We start from the raw sequence: 17,256 nt of genomic DNA on the forward strand, positions 1-17,256 counted from the left end.
GCTGAATATTGAATTTGGTATGTGGTTGGGTTCATACTCTCTCCTCGTGGTTTCTTTTTCTTTCTTTCTTTATTTTGGTATTCTTCTCCATCCGCAGTGATTTGAGCTACTTTCTTCAAAGCAGAAAAGCATCACATGTCTGTAAGGGCACTGTGTCGTGACCCTGCTCGTTCAGGCATGAGGTCAATTGATGCAGTTGGCGCAGATGAAAGGGGCTAGAGTGAGAGATAACACTTGGTTGGAATTGGAAGACACTCCCCCTTCTTGTCAGTCTGTCGGAATAGCCAAATCATATAAGATCTTTACATCCACCACCACCCCCAAAAAAAAGAATACTTGTCTTCAACAGTTGAAGGGAAAGGCCACCAATGGGTCCTGATCCATATCTGTGTACACACTACTTCAGCCTCAAGATACAACCAATACTTCCCACTGCATCATCACAGCGGTCTCTTCACTGATGCAAGCAACAATAGTTGGGTCTAAAGGGAACCACAAGCTTCTCCGATAACACTGAGAATCTCATCATATTAGTTCCTTGAGAAAACACAAAGCTGACGGCGTCCTGACTGGCAGGTCTCATCGTGTAATGTAACAAATGGTAAAGAAACATTTAGGAAAAGTATATATATATTATATATATATATATATATATATACATATACACACACACACACATACATACATATATATACACATATATATATATATATATATATATATATATATATATATATATATATATATATACACACATATATACATATACATATATATATATACACTCACCTAAAGGATTATTAGGAACACCCGTTCAATTTCTCATTAATGCAATTATCTAACCAACCAATCACATGGCAGTTGCTTCAATGCATTTAGGGGTGTGGTCCTGGTCAAGACAATCTCCTGAACTCCAAACTGAATGTCTGAATGGGAAAGAAAGGTGATTTAAGCAATTTTGAGCGTGGCATGGTTGTTGGTGCCAGACGGGCCGGTCTGAGTATTTCACAATCTGCTCAGTTACTGGGATTTTCACGCACAACCATTTCTAGGGTTTACAAAGAATGGTGTGAAAAGGGAAAAACATCCAGTATGCGGCAGTCCTGTGGGCGAAAATGCCTTGTTGATGCTAGAGGTCAGAGGAGAATGGGCCGACTGATTCAAGCTGATAGAAGAGCAACTTTGACTGAAATAACCACTCGTTACAACCGAGATATGCAGCAAAGCATTTGTGAAGCCACAACACGTACAACCTTGAGGCGGATGGGCTACAACAGCAGAAGACCCCACCGGGTACCACTCATCTCCACTACAAATAGGAAAAAGAGGCTACAATTTGCACAAGCTCACCAAAATTGGACAGTTGAAGACTGGAAAAATGTTGCCTGGTCTGATGAGTCTCGATTTCTGTTGAGACATTCAGATGGTAGAGTCAGAATTTGGCGTAAACAGAATGAGAACATGGATCCATCATGCCTTGTTACCACTGTGCAGGCTGGTGGTGGTGGTGTAATGGTGTGGGGGATGTTTTCTTGGCACACTTTAGGCCCCTTAGTGCCAATTGGGCATCGTTTAAATGCCACGGCCTACCTGAGCATTGTTTCTGACCATGTCCATCCCTTAATGACCACCATGTACCCATCCTCTGATGGCTACTTCCAGCAGGATAATGCACCATGTCACAAATGGTCGAATCATTTCAAATTGGTTTCTTGAACATGACAATGAGTTCACTGTACTAAACTGGCCCCCACAGTCACCAGATCTCAACCCAATAGAGCATCTTTGGGATGTGGTGGAACGGGAGCTTCGTGCCCTGGATGTGCATCCCACAAATCTCCATCAACTGCAAGATGCTATCCTATCAATATGGGCCAACATTTCTAAAGAATGCTTTCAGCACCTTGTTGAATCAATGCCACGTAGAATTAAGGAAGTTCTGAAGGCGAAAGGGGGTCAAACACAGTATTAGTATGGTGTTCCTAATATATATAATATATATATGTATATGTATATGTATATATATATGTATGTATATGTATATGTATATATATATGTATGTATATGTATGTATATATATGTGTATATATATATATATATATATATATATATATATATATATATATATATATGTATATGTGTGTATATACACTCACCTAAAGGATTATTAGGAACACCATACTAATACTGTGTTTGACCCCCTTTCGCCTTCAGAACTGCCTTAATTCTACGTGGCATTGATTCAACAAGGTGCTGAAAGCATTCTTTAGAAATGTTGGCCCATATTGATAGGATAGCATCTTGCAGTTGATGGAGATTTGTGGGATGCACATCCAGGGCACGAAGCTCCCGTTCCACCACATCCCAAAGATGCTCTATTGGGTTGAGATCTGGTGACTGTGGGGGCCAGTTTAGTACAGTGAACTCATTGTCATGTTCAAGAAACCAATTTGAAATGATTCGACCATTTGTGACATGGTGCATTATCCTGCTGGAAGTAGCCATCAGAGGATGGGTACATGGTGGTCATTAAGGGATGGACATGGTCAGAAACAATGCTCAGGTAGGCCGTGGCATTTAAACGATGCCCAATTGGCACTAAGGGGCCTAAAGTGTGCCAAGAAAACATCCCCCACACCATTACACCACCACCACCAGCCTGCACAGTGGTAACAAGGCATGATGGATCCATGTTCTCATTCTGTTTACGCCAAATTCTGACTCTACCATCTGAATGTCTCAACAGAAATCGAGACTCATCAGACCAGGCAACATTTTTCCAGTCTTCAACTGTCCAATTTTGGTGAGCTTGTGCAAATTGTAGCCTCTTTTTCCTATTTGTAGTGGAGATGAGTGGTACCCGGTGGGGTCTTCTGCTGTTGTAGCCCATCCGCCTCAAGGTTGTACGTGTTGTGGCTTCACAAATGCTTTGCTGCATATCTCGGTTGTAACGAGTGGTTATTTCAGTCAAAGTTGCTCTTCTATCAGCTTGAATCAGTCGGCCCATTCTCCTCTGACCTCTAGCATCAACAAGGCATTTTCGCCCACAGGACTGCCGCATACTGGATGTTTTTCCCTTTTCACACCATTCTTTGTAAACCCTAGAAATGGTTGTGCGTGAAAATCCCAGTAACTGAGCAGATTGTGAAATACTCAGACCGGCCCGTCTGGCACCAACAACCATGCCACGCTCAAAATTGCTTAAATCACCTTTCCCATTCAGACATTCAGTTTGGAGTTCAGGAGATTGTCTTGACCAGGACCACACCCCTAAATGCATTGAAGCAACTGCTATGTGATTGGTTGGTTAGATAATTGCATTAATGAGAAATTTAACAGGTGTTCCTAATAATCCTTTAGGTGAGTGTATACACATATATACACACACACACATATATACATACATAGAGAGAGAGAGATTTCTCTTTCAAATCCTAGCTAAGTTCGGATAAAAAGTCTGCACACCAAAGTATACGGTTGGTCGCTTACATATTTTGGCAAGGATGTGGAATAGAGTCTTTTGCAATTGATGCATGAAAATTGTGAGGGCAGTGTTACTAATACTGATATGGCTGGCAGCCAAATTGAACAATTATGCAAGATCCTCTTTCACTTTGGTAATGCACCAGTTTCATTAGTGTACAAATGAACTGAAAATTGTACTATTATCACAACAGAAAAATGTACATGAAAATCTTTTGGCAATTCTCTGCAATCTTGGCAATCCCTGCCACCAGGCTGAGCTGCCATTTACAGTGGGGGAAAAAAGTATTTGATCCCCTGCTGATTTTGTACGTTTGCCCACTGACAAAGAAATGATCAGTCTATAATTTTAATGGTAGGTGTATTTTAACAGTGAGAGACAGAATAACAGCAAAAAATCCAGAAAAACACATTTCAAAAAAGTTATAAATTGATTTGCATGTTATTGAGGGAAATAAGTATTTGACCCCTTCGACTTAGTACTTGGTGGCAAAACCCTTGTTGGCAATCACAGAGGTCAGACGTTTCTTGTAGTTGGCCACCAGGTTTGCACACATCTCAGGAGGGATTTTGTCCCACTCCTCTTTGCAGATCCTCTCCAAGTCATTAAGGTTTCGAGGCTGACGTTTGGCAACTCGAACCTTCAGCTCCCTCCACAGATTTTCTATGGGATTAAGGTCTGGAGACTGGCTAGGCCACTCCAGGACCTTAATGTGATTCTTCTTGAGCCACTCCTTTGTTGCCTTGGCTGTGTGTTTTGGGTCATTGTCATGCTGGAATACCCATCCACGACCCATTTTCAATGCCCTGGCTGAGGGAAGGAGGTTCTCACCCAAGATTTGACGGGACATGGCCCCGTCCATCGTCCCTTTGATGCGGTGCAGTTGTCCTGTCCCCTTAGCAGAAAAACACCCCCAAAGCATAATGTTTCCACCTCCATGTTTGACGGTGGGGATGGTGTTCTTGGGGTCATTCCTCCTCCTCCAAACACAGCGAGTTGTGTTGATGCCAAAGAGCTCAATTTTGGTCTCATCTGACCACAACACTTTCACCCAGTTCTCCTCTGAATCATTCAGATGTTCATTGGCAAACTTCAGACGGGCCTGTACATGTGCTTTCTTGAGCAGGGGGACCTTGCGGGCGCTGCAGGATTTCAGTCCTTCATGGCGTAGTGTGTTACCAATTGTTTTCTTGGTGACTATGGTCCCAGCTGCCTTGAGATCATTAACAAGATCCTCCCGTGTAGTTCAGGGCTGATTCCTCACCATTCTCATGATCATTGAAACTCCACGAGGTGAGATCTTGCATGGAGCCCCAGACCGACGGAGACTGACAGTTATTTTGTGTTTCTTCCATTTGCGAATAATCGCACCAACTGTTGTCACCTTCTCACCAAGCTGCTTGGCGATGGTCTTGTAGCCCATTCCAGCCTTGTGTAGGTCTACAATCTTGTCCCTGACAACCTTGGACAGCTCTTTGGTCTTGGCCATGGTGGAGAGTTTGGAATCTGATTGATTGATTGCTTCTGTGGACAGGTGTCTTTTATACAGGTAACGAGCTGAGATTAGGAGCGCTCCCTTTAAGAGAGTGCTCCTAATCTCAGCTCGTTACCTGTATAAAAGACACCTGGGAGCCAGAAATCTTGCTGATTGATATGGGATCAAATACTTATTTCCCTCATTAACATGCAAATCAATTTATAACTTTTTTGAAATGCGTTTTTTTCTGGATTTTTTTGCTGTTATTCAGTCTCTCATTGTCAAAATACACCTACCATTCAAATTATAGACTGATCATTTATTTGTCAGTGGGCAAACGTACAAAATCAGCAGGGGATCAAATACTTTTTTCCCTCACTGTACATGATAGGCCTCTCTAAACACCCCCGTCTCTAGGGGCAATGTTGCTGTGCCCTAAATGTTCATTTCCACACCACCAGTCAAACAAAAGGAGAGTCCAAATGAAGGCCTCACACTGTCTTAGCAAAGCAAGACTCTAATACAGACACAGACTACACATTCAAACTCAGATTGGTGAAATTGCCTGTGTCCAAAAAGTTAAAGCAGGCAGCACTCTGACGTACCTGCTCGCGGCCACGGTCAATCCTTTCCATCAGCAGGTCTCCACTATTCCTCTCCTCCTCCAGGTCCAACTCCAGCTGGGCTAACCTATCCTGAGGGAGTGGGATAACAGGGAACATTTTCACATTCACTGAAATGTATTTTTACAATTTCTTATCACTCTTCGTATTGAAATCGCCCCCCTCTGCAAACAGGAATGGCTGCCCCATATCCTCAGGACCTCTTTTCAAGTTGACCTTAATAGATTGTGAACACTGACATTGGGATGTTTATGGAAAGTTGTAGTTGTACTTTTTCCCTGTTGTGCCACCAACAGAGACCAAGAGCACAACACGGCAACAACCAACACAATCACCGGTACTTTGTCGGACTCAGCAAGGCATCTCTTACTGATGTACTTATAGATATCATCTGTAACACCCACTGAGGGATGAATAAATACAGGAGTACAGGTAGGCTAATGGAGTTATTTAAAACAGTATAATTTGGCGTTACTGATCCACAACAAATGATGTGCGAACAGGAAAGCAATGTACCAGTGATAAACCCTTATTTTTCTATTGGAATGGAATAAACACAAACAGCGCCTCTGTAATGATGTGACCCTCTCTACCTCCATTAGCTTGATCTGTCTGGATCGGTCATCCTTGACGTGGGATTTAGTCTCCTTCTCGATCTCCAGGTCATACACCTTTTGTTCCAAGCTTTGTCCTTTCAGTACAGCGTCATCTCGCTCTTTCTTACACAGTCTCGAGTCTTCTTTAAGGAGAGATATCTATAAGAAAAAAAAAAAAGAGAGAGAGAATTCAATACATACAGCATAACACTGCAGATGTCACTGGGAGTATTTCTTACACAATATTTAAATGTAATATCAAGTGCAGTTAGCAGAGGCTTAAATAACTAATTACTCTAACTTTAGGGTGTAAAACCTTACACTTTACACCAGTTATTTAAAGTACATGTAGAGGAAAATCATGTACCAAGGTGAAAAATTCAAAACTGCAATTTCATTTTCAAATTTAGTGCACAAATTTATTTACATTCTTGTTAGTAAGCATTTATCATTTGCCAACATAATCCATCCACCTGACAGGTGTGGCATATCAAGAAGCTGATTAAACAGCATGATCATTACACAGGTGCACTTTGTGCTGGGGACAATAAAAGACCGCTCTAAAATGTGCAGTTTTGTCACACAACACAATGCTACAGATGTCGCCAGTTTTGAGGGAGTGTGCGATTGGCATGCTGACTGCAGGAATATCCACCGAACTGTTGCCAGAGAATTGAATGGAAGTATTTCATTCTGATAAATTAAGCAGGTGGTGTGGTAAATTCAGTGCATTAGAAACCAAAGGAACAATTATCTGAATACCTGCAGCCTCCTGAGGGAAGAATTCCCTTGGTTGACTTTCTAAATTGATTAATAACTCACATGTGTTCCCAGTATTAACACATTGATGATTTAGGGTGACCTATAAGAGTAAGTGGATTGGGGCTCTCCAGAACCGGGATTGAGCACCCCTGGATTAGGGGATAATTAATATATTTCAATTGACTGATTTCTATATATGAACTGTAATGTTAGGTTATTATCATAACCCTGGTTCCCTGAAAAAGAAAGACAACCATTACAGAATGGGAAGAGACTTCTGACCTGCCAATCATGTGAAAACATGTACCAAAGCTGCCCAATAGGGGCCCTGCTGGGAGGAGGAGTCCTGCCCCCATGCCTGTAAAGTGTCTCCTCCTCACAGTAGCAACCTGCAATTTCTTCGTCATGAAGGTCGTCTGGCCAAGCGACCCCTGAAGGGTAATGGTCTTTTTCAGGGAACCAGGGTTATGATAATAACCTAACATTCCCTTTCAATTCGAAAGACAACCATTACCGAATGGGAAGACTGTACCAAAGCTGTGGCGAAGTCCGGGCACCTGATTTAAGCCAATTCCCATCCATGGCAAGTACAGCAGAGTCTCACGGCGCTGGAGTGCAAGCCGCCTTGCAGTACACAGTGTAGGGCGCACATGGTCTGCAACATTCAGGTGGTAGAACCTTTTGAAGTTTGACCACTGGAGCATGACGCAGCGTTACACAGGTCCTCCAGTGAGGTGCCAAGAAAAAGAGCCCACGACATGGCCTGTCCCCATTATGGAGTGTGCCGAGATGTGCTCTGGCACGGGAACCTTTGGATTTTCATAAATGGGAGACGGATCGCATCCGTCACACCGTGAGACAGTCATTGTTTTGTCACTGCCTGCCCTCTGGTGGTAGACCCATAACAGACAAAAAGTTGATCGGAGCTACGAAGTGCGCAGTCCCCTCCATATTACACCTGAAGGCCCAAACCGGACACAGTGTGTAAAGTCTGTGGACCCATCCGACACGTGCGGAGGGACTCCAAGACGATAGGTCGATTGATGTGAAAAGCCGACACAACCTTGGGTAGGAAGGCCAGGTTCGTCCTCAGTGTGACCCTGTCGTTGCTTCAAGAGAAGATCACAGACAAGGCATGAATCACTGAGTCTCGTTGCTAAAGTTACTGCTAAAAGTAAGGAAACCTTAGCAAGAGAAAGCAGAGCTCCGTTGTGGAAATGGTCTCAAAGGGAGCACCGCTAAGCCCCTGAAGGACCAGCTCCAAGTCCCAGACTGGAATTGAGACCTTGTGTTTTGTTTTTTTCACCCACTGTTTCCCCTGAGGGTAGGGCCAGTGGCGCGACTGAAGCTGTTCTCGGCTGTTGAAGGTCGGAGTACATTGACACAGTTTCCTTCGCCCTGGCTGAGCATTTATTTTCAGGTCGACAGTGGTCCCGAAAGTTGACCAGGAGTAATTGATGCGTTGAGGGGAATGGAGATCTCCTCCTGTGAGGACAGGTGATGGAGGCCTTCCATCAGCCCTGTGTCAATTTCCTCTCGTTCAGATGGTATCGCATTTGGTGCTGGGTGGCCATAGCTACTGTCCACACTCTCCCATTTGACGCAGCAGTGTTTGAAGAACAGCAGCCGCTGAGCTCCAACACACACTCAAGAATATCTGAAAAATTGTACAATTTACACAGTAGGTCTCTGTAGAGGAGCCATCATAATTTACCTTCGCAGAGAGGAAACGCACAGCAGATCTCAATGGAGGGACCGAAGCCGGTTCCGAGCGAGACTCCTGCTGTACACTTACCTCTGAAGAGAAGCAAAGCTCTATGAGAAAACCGAAGTCTAAAAACTCAGAAGAGCGGAGAGCACACTTCTCCACTTTTAGCACGCACGCAGAGCGAAATGAAACTAAAAGCATGCATCACTGGCAAGGTGAAAGAAGAAATGGCAGGTTGCTACTGTGAGGAGAAGACACTTCACAGGCATGGGGCCGGGCTCCTCCTACCAGCAGAGCCCCTATTGGGCAACTTTGGTACATGTTTTCTCATGATTGGCAGATCAGATGTCTCTTCCTATCCGGTAATGGTTGTCTTTTGATTGAAAGGGAACTCAGTAAAATCTTTCAAATTGTTGCATGCTGCAATTATATTTTTGTTCAGTGCATATATATATATATATATACATGGACATGGTCAGAAACAATGCTCAGGTAGGCCGTGGCATTTAAACGATGCCCAATTGGCACTAAGGGGCCTAAAGTGTGCCAAGAAAACATCCCCCACACCATTACACCACCACCACCAGCCTGCACAGTGGTAACAAGGCATGATGGATCCATGTTCTCATTCTGTTTACGCCAAATTCTGACTCTACCATCTGAATGTCTCAACAGAAATCGAGACTCATCAGACCAGGCAACATTTTTCCAGTCTTCAACTGTCCAATTTTGGTGAGCTTGTGCAAATTGTAGCCTCTTTTTCCTATTTGTAGTGGAGATGAGTGGTACCCGGTGGGGTCTTCTGCTGTTGTAGCCCATCCGCCTCAAGGTTGTACGTGTTGTGGCTTCACAAATGCTTTGCTGCATACCTCGGTTGTAACGAGTGGTTATTTCAGTCAAAGTTGCTCTTCTATCAGCTTGAATCAGTCGGCCCATTCTCCTCTGACCTCTAGCATCAACAAGGCATTTTCGCCCACAGGACTGCCACATACTGCATGTTTTTCCCTTTTCACACCATTCTTTGTAAACCCTAGAAATGGTTGTGCGTGAAAATCCCAGTAACTGAGCAGATTGTGAAATACTCAGACCGGCCCGTCTGGCACCAACAACCATGCCACGCTCAAAATTGCCCTTTCAGACATTCAGTTTGGAGTTCAGGAGATTGTCTTGACCAGGAACACACCCCTAAATGCATTGAAGCAACTGCCATGTGATTGGTTGGTTAGATAATTGCATTAATGAGAAATTTAACAGGTGTTCCTAATAATCCTTTAGGTGAGTGTATATATAATTTTTTTTTTCTTTCTTCCTCAAGAGCCTCGGATGAATGATTTTACCACTTTTACATGGTTCCATGGCAAATTGGATTTTTGTTTCATTCAGACATCCAGATGTGAGGATATTGAGTTACAAAGAGGAAACCAATCCCAAGAACAGAAGTAAAATAAAAGCAATGGGAAGTAATGGCAATAATGACATTTTTTATTTGCTAAAACAAAAAATGAATGGGCAAACTATTGAGAGTGAAGGGCTAAAGTTCTGCAACCATGAGAACTCTCAGGTCTATAATCTCCGCAGGCAAATTATAAATCCTCAGAATCCTAACGCTGCAGTGTGCAGCCAAGGAGAACTTAACAAGTCCTCACTACGGTGTCCAATCTGTTAAAAGATGGAAACAAAGTGACATCATTTATTATGAAAACACTATTTGGTTATGGGGGAGTTGAAGTAGTTATGAATATGTGGAGATGATGGAAAACAGCAGCAGGCCACCCTGGATAAATTCCTTGAAAAACAGCACCACACCCCAGCATTTTCCTACTGGCCTGTTTTCAATACAATGCCTATAAGTTGCTTAACACAAAAAGCTAGCCACCCTTCAGATCAACTGCAAATCTGCAATTTTTTTATGTCTTAAAAAATACAAAACAAATAGAGCGGAAGGATGTTCTGCCTATAAATAATAAAGAAAGTATTGTTTTAACCTTCTTGTCTCCCTCAGGAGATAAAAGTCTCGTTAAACATTTGCCAGGAAAACCCAGGAAACATTCTCTAAGACTTTCACAATAAAACCTGTTAATTGGTTTAATCATATGCAGAAAGACAGATGAACCTTGCTTATGATCTTTTCATGTGCAACAAAAACATTCCCAGGATTCCCGAGCCGAGTTAAGGTTAAAGAGCACATCTGTAACCGCAAAAGGAGGTGTGAGGGGTTGAAAACAACACAGTGTGCGCTGACCACATGTACTTCAAAATCTGCCTGAAGAATGTCAAAGTATTTCATAAGAATAGGGGCTGCATTCCACAAGTCATTAAATTGGCAGCCCAAAAAAACATCAACCAGGCAACAATAACATGATACCCAGCATTGCATGTTGTAAAAATTCTGTGTCCAACGCTGAGTGGAAATACTCTCGATTTAAGCTGATCAGTTGCAGCTCAGTTCCGTCTACGAGGCCAAACCGAAGCCCGGCCTGGACCCATTATCTCAACGTCTGTGAGGATAGCACGTAGGAGACATCTGTGTTGAGGCCTAATTTGTGGTCTCTCTTTGCAGGACAGACACAGCATTATCTCTGCTAATACACTAATACCTTCCTCAGGGTCTCATCTACAACTGCACCCCCACAGTGCATGGGTTTGAACCAGTAACAAATTTAAAAAGTCTACACATCTCTCAGAACACATAGGCCCCTAGGTCTGTCTGGAATTCCACAGCGATGACATCAGAATCAGATGCTGGGGTTCTCTTTTATGGAAGGTTGAGCTGGCACAATGGAGATCCCCGCACATGGTCATATATCTGCAGAAATTCCATCACCAACAAAGGGAGGGGGGCTGGCCACTTTCACAAAGCTGCACTCACTGCCCACCTCTTCCTGAAGCTTCTTGGTAGTCATGCGGGATTGCTCCAGCTCTGCGACCCTGTCCCGGAGCTGTCTCTGCAGGTCCGTCATCTCCCTGCGGTTCTTCTCCTTGTACTCGTCAATCTGCACCTGCAGCTCCTGCGTGGACTTCTGGGAAGCCTCCACTATCTCACACATCTGACGAAAGAGATAAACAAACCAAGGTTAAAAAAAAAAAAAAAAAAAAGCACTTCACTTCACATCACAAGCTAACAACCTGTGACTGCCACACGGGGTTCCCAGGTTAGAATGATGCCCATATGGTTTATGCAAGTTTGATTTCTGTGCTTTGTGTATCTGGAATCTGTGCCAAGGACTTGACCAGCCTGCAAGCAAGCACCACTTTAGAAACAATCAATTGGTTGATAACGGCTGGTTCAAGTCCCTTTCTCCCTAACCTCCTTCTGCAGCTTCTCCACCGTTCTGTCCAGCAGCCTCCTCTCATCTTCGATTTCATTCTTCGTTTTCTTAAACTGCTCCTTCTGGCACTTCTCGTCCTTCAGCCTCTCGTTCAGCTCTTTGTGCTCCTGGGTGAGTTTGGTCAGGCTTCTCTGTAGCAGACAGACAGATATATATGTAGATCAATAAAGAAATGTTACCTTCACAGCAACTGAATCGTAAGACAATTTACACACAGTATGGAAGCAGTAATTTACTATATACATGTAACTTTTATGTCACTTTGAGCTGCTGCTGAAGGAGTGTGTCATGCAGCGAACTTACTGGCACAATCACCCTGACCACAAAGGCCTACCTGCACATCCTCTAGACGGGTGGTTAAAGCTCTGTTGGCGTCGCCCATCTCCTCCTCCTGCTCCCTCACATCATTTAGAGTGTCCTCCAGCTGTCTTTTCTCTCTCTATAAAATGACAACTTTGTCTCAGATGGCACACTGAACTCAAAATCCCTATGTTGCAGTGACATAAGTCTTATTTATAAACATTCATATTTATTGTTGTTATTATTCAAATTATAACTGTATACAGGTTTGGGAGCTGCCACCTTGTATGCATGATAATCTTAGATTAATCTCTCTAGGGGTGATAACTTCAATGCCGCGCTGCATTGTTGAAGGTCAAATAGGCATGATATACTTTTCCGCACCTGCAAGGGGGATTTTCAAAATGTTGAATCTGAGCTGGGTTTTATTAATCACAGGTAGAAAAAGTGGAACAAATTGAAAGACAGGAAAACATACTATAATTTGTATGAAAGCACTTCTGGTTTAAAGGCTGTAATTGTGTGTTTTTTGTTGTAGTTTCATTCCATAGGCTACAGATAACCCCCCCAGCCCCGCCCACTCTTTAAATTACCTCCAGCCTGCTCATTCTGTCAGTCAGCCGGCTCTCCTCCAGCTTGGCCTGGTCGATGATGCGGTTGAGCTTGGCCACCTCGTTCTCCAGCTCCTGCACTCTCCTGCGCAGCTTCTCCGTTTCCTGGCCCAGCTTCAGCACCTTGGCCTCCGCAGCTGTCCTCGCCACCTCGGCCTGGGCCTTCTCCTTCAGCGCAGAGCCACTGCCCTGGGGGGAGGGGACAGGTAGGCAGAAGTGGGTTTTCGTTGCAATTCCTTGCGAGTTACTTTTACTTATCTGGTGTAATTCATACTTCAAAACAATCACACAATTTGTCCCTGATGCCAATCACAACATCAGTTTCTTTCGCTTCATTTGTTGGCTTTCAGCAAATGAAAAGAAGCATTATTCAGGTAAGGATCCCCCCCACAGTGTATCTGTCCGTTGTCTAATCCCCTTTGCCATGTAACACTGACTTTTTTGCCAAACATGACAAAATTGACTAATTAGACAGAGCTCTGTAGGTGGCTTTTTGTTTCATGTTGGCTCTGTGAGGAGGACAGTGTGAGAAGGGGCTGTATGGGCTTTCACCCACTTTTATGAATGAGCTGCTTCCTTCTTTCACCAGCCACTGCAGCCTGCTATGTAGGGACAGAGCGCTCTCACACAGTGTCTCTGTCCAGCCTGGCTGAATTATCTGTCTTTCAGGGGGATACAAGAAAAAAAAAAATGAAGAAAACAACCAATTTCCCATTTCCTTTTTTCCTCCCTCCATTTCAGGATACTGTATGGACATGAAGGAAGCTTTTTAAAGCTGCCAAGTTTTCATTTTATCTACAGGGGAATTAAGTTTACCCCAGCAAAACAATGTGCAAAGAATAATTCAAAAAATTTTCCTTTATTTATTTATTTTTAACATGAAACCCACTGTAATCTTCAGTGCTGATAAAATGTGAAAAGATTCACGTTCAATCTTAAACCAACAAAAATATACTGGATTGACATGGAGTGTGACACTAAGACATACTTTATTCATATAGATTGAATGCAGTATGTTACACACTTTCCCACTGTACCGTTCTAAAGCGGTTTTGAAGCCTGTGATGAACTGGGGTTGTAGTAAAGGCTGTAATTCAGCTTAATGTTTCCTACACAACACCAAGAATGTAGAAAAACCAGTATGGCATTCCCATCCATTGTGTGCAAGACAGAATTTCAGTGTTAAGCAATTATGTAGGGGTACCATTGTATTAACTCTAATTTAAATAAACCTAAAAATAGAAGCCAGACATGAACGAGAGCTTCTGCACTCCCTTTTTCATGCAGAAATAACCTGAACTGTACAATACGTGATGTAACGCAACATCAGGAGATTAAATGGTGATGGGTCTGACTAGATCATTACTGAACTTTACATACTGGATTGCACGCATTTGATTAAGGTAATGGGGTTGTTAAAAGTGACGAATCACTCAAGGAGATGGCAATTATTGACACCCTTGCCTTGTAATAAATCCTAATAATACCAGGCCTGGTAATTGCACGGTATGCAGGGAAGTGCTATTAAACACGTTTCATTACCCGTTACAGCAAAACTATAACTATGCAATTCTCGCTTTCATGAAATTAACTAGTACACCAATATTGCATATCATGGCTAATAATTAGCAATGAAATTGTGATTTAGCCTATTGCCTGTATTGCACGGTACAAAGCCCATGTAACACACACACACACACCTATGAATAAAGCAGCTATACCAAATTTTTTGACTGGTATGAAGACTCCTACTTTTGAACTCTGTCAAGGTTATAAGTCATTCATAAACAAGAAGCAGATTATTAACTAAAACAGCCCAGCTAACCACAGCCAGAGCAACAAGTTTGCTTCTCTCCGTGTCACACTCCCTCACATATTCAAACATACACACACACACACACACGCATGCTCTTTCTCTCTCTCTCTCTCTCTCTCTCTGACTGCCAAATACAAATGGAAGGTCAAGAATAGGAGGCTTGTTTACATACAAACCAAAAGCAGATTGGGGGGGGGGGGGGCTGAAAAAACTAAAGAAATCTAATCATGGAACATACTGAAAGTGCACTTCGGCATGTGATTTGTTTTAAACAAACAAACCAACAAGCATAAAAGTTGTTTCTGATTTTCTATAGTGTATGAGAGTACCTGTATATAATTCCTGTTGCATACAGTTGAAACCGTTTGGCATGCATGTTAATTTACAGTCTAGACATTAGCATAAACAACAATTACACATCTAAGCTGTCCTTAGGCCAGAATCCACTTAACTGGGTGTCAAAAACAATCCAATTACATATACTTATGTCTGGTATGCCACCAGAAGACTGCCGCCTCAGAACGAATGCAGGAATGAAAGCAGAAAACCAGGTCAGAATCTGTCCTACTGCCACTGCAGCATTGCTCCACATGATGTTGTCAAAACTTGTTTAGGAAGTTCAATATCAGGGTAAATGGTGAGCAGCCAGAGCGTTCCAGTCCAGAACACAATGGGCTTTTCTAGTTATGTCTGGAGTGTGGAAGCCTTGAAAAGGCAACTCCAAAATTATACACCTAGATATAGATGATAATTAAATGAACACAGATATATGGAATGCCACGGCTGACTATGAAATAAAAAGAAAAACATTTTCCCAGTTTTCTTTTGGTTCAATCAGTTCAAGGGGCCCTGCTGGAAATTCACAGTGTCACTATCATCATTGTTGATGTTGGAGATTTTTTTTCCCAAAAGGGAGTGAAACAACCACTCAACTCCTTGTTACCAAACACAATCTAAACAACAAAGGGACTTTTTTTCCAAGGGCCCTTGTGTGTTCTTAAGAAGTTCAGTTATAGTTGAGCATTAACAGGCTTGGTATTCATTTTACACAAATGGTGCTAATGACACATGCAAGTAATAGGAATGGAACTCCATGTACCCTCCCCCTTCGGTATGTTAACAGCACCTAAACAGATTTCTGCAGACTTCCATAGGACACTGACAACCTTATAATGACCTTTTCTTATATGAGGTTTTAAGGGATTAACAATAATAATAATAATAATAATAATAATAATAATACAATTTCAGTACAGAAGCACAGCAAGTTTATCTTCTGTCACAGTAATTGTGTGCTGAATACAGAATATCCCCCTATTTTAAGTGAATGAGGATAGTCTGCATTTGTAAATTAAGATGGGTGTCATACGGGTAGCTTCTCGAATAAAGCATTTATTTTTTGTATCCTCAAGGAAAAGGGTAATATTCATGTAAACAGTAACAAACCCCGTGAATGTAACCAGCTCTGCCCATTTAAAACACACCATGTACTTTTTCTTTGCCAGACGTCAGCTGAGATCACTTGGAAAAGTACTCAAGTGCCCTTTCCAACCCTTTATAGGTTTATTTTGGGGCTTTTGCAAGTGAGTGAGAACATTCCCCTTTCACAGCACAGGCCAGAGCAGCAATGGGAACAGAGCACCTTGGACCACCCTGTCCCTGTGGCTTGTCACACGCTCCACTGCTATGACACGAGAAACGCTTTTCATATTCCTCCTCTGCGTCCTCACATACCTGACAGGGCTCTTTCTGGGACATCTACTAATCACTTAATAATTATGTAATTCATAAATCAGACATTGTAATGATTCTAATAATGCTCACTCTCTCGCTGTTATGCATATTTGAACAATATATAGTAGACCTTGAAAGTTTTTCATGAAATCAAGCCCACGGTTCCTCATGTACTGTATGTTCAGATTAATGATCAAAATGACTCTGCCTGTCTGTAATGACGCAGTTTCATAGCAGCATATTATAAATGTTTCTGGAGCACTTGGAGCCATCAGAGTCTGAGCCAGACATGCAGTACTGTGCCTGGAAGATGCAGATTCACGGAAAATAAGTGTAAAGGAAAAAGTTTACAGCCATTTTGCTTTAAAAAAAAAAAAATGAGTTTAGGTAATTCTCTCTTGTGCCACTTGGAATTGTCATCAGACATTGTAATGTCAACAGCCTATTACACAGTTATTATTTTTTCTGAAAAAATAAAGAATAAGTAAATAAATGAATTAATAAATAAATACATGAATAAATTAATTAATACCACTGCCATTCTCTTTCCCTAGCCCTGCTTGAAATAAATAAGGCTTGGTCTGTCTAGCCATCTGCCAGGTATGTGTTTCAATGGATTCCTTCTAAGCGAAAGGGGTATAGAATTTTTGTTTAGGAAAGATTAGGTATTAAGGACCTTAGGAAAAGTGCCCGCTATGGAAATTAAAAAGTGATGCTTGAAAGAGGCTGGCGATCTTCCAGATTCCATAAGGAGTCTACGGTCTCAACTCAGAAGCTGGTCTAAAATCCCTTTCTTATGGTGATTGCTCCCCATGA

At 42.4% G+C, this 17,256-nt stretch overlaps 1 protein-coding gene across 1 annotated transcript in view; it reads right to left on the minus strand.

Annotated features, from left to right (window-relative positions):
• Positions 1 to 17,256, minus strand: part of cgnl1 (cingulin-like 1) — a 42,774-nt gene that overhangs the window by 5,976 nt on the left and 19,542 nt on the right. Inside the window, exons 9-14 of the mRNA XM_066701320.1 lie at positions 12,873 to 13,079; positions 12,314 to 12,418; positions 11,958 to 12,110; positions 11,527 to 11,697; positions 6,178 to 6,339; positions 5,567 to 5,656 (exon numbers count right to left, since the gene is read on the minus strand). Of these exons, the coding sequence (XP_066557417.1) occupies positions 5,567 to 5,656; positions 6,178 to 6,339; positions 11,527 to 11,697; positions 11,958 to 12,110; positions 12,314 to 12,418; positions 12,873 to 13,079 (888 nt within the window). The remainder of the gene's footprint in view (positions 1 to 5,566; positions 5,657 to 6,177; positions 6,340 to 11,526; positions 11,698 to 11,957; positions 12,111 to 12,313; positions 12,419 to 12,872; positions 13,080 to 17,256) is intronic.

The sequence above is a fragment of the Amia ocellicauda genome, chromosome 4 (genome assembly GCF_036373705.1).
Source record: "Amia ocellicauda isolate fAmiCal2 chromosome 4, fAmiCal2.hap1, whole genome shotgun sequence".
Lineage (NCBI taxonomy): Eukaryota > Metazoa > Chordata > Actinopteri > Amiiformes > Amiidae > Amia > Amia ocellicauda.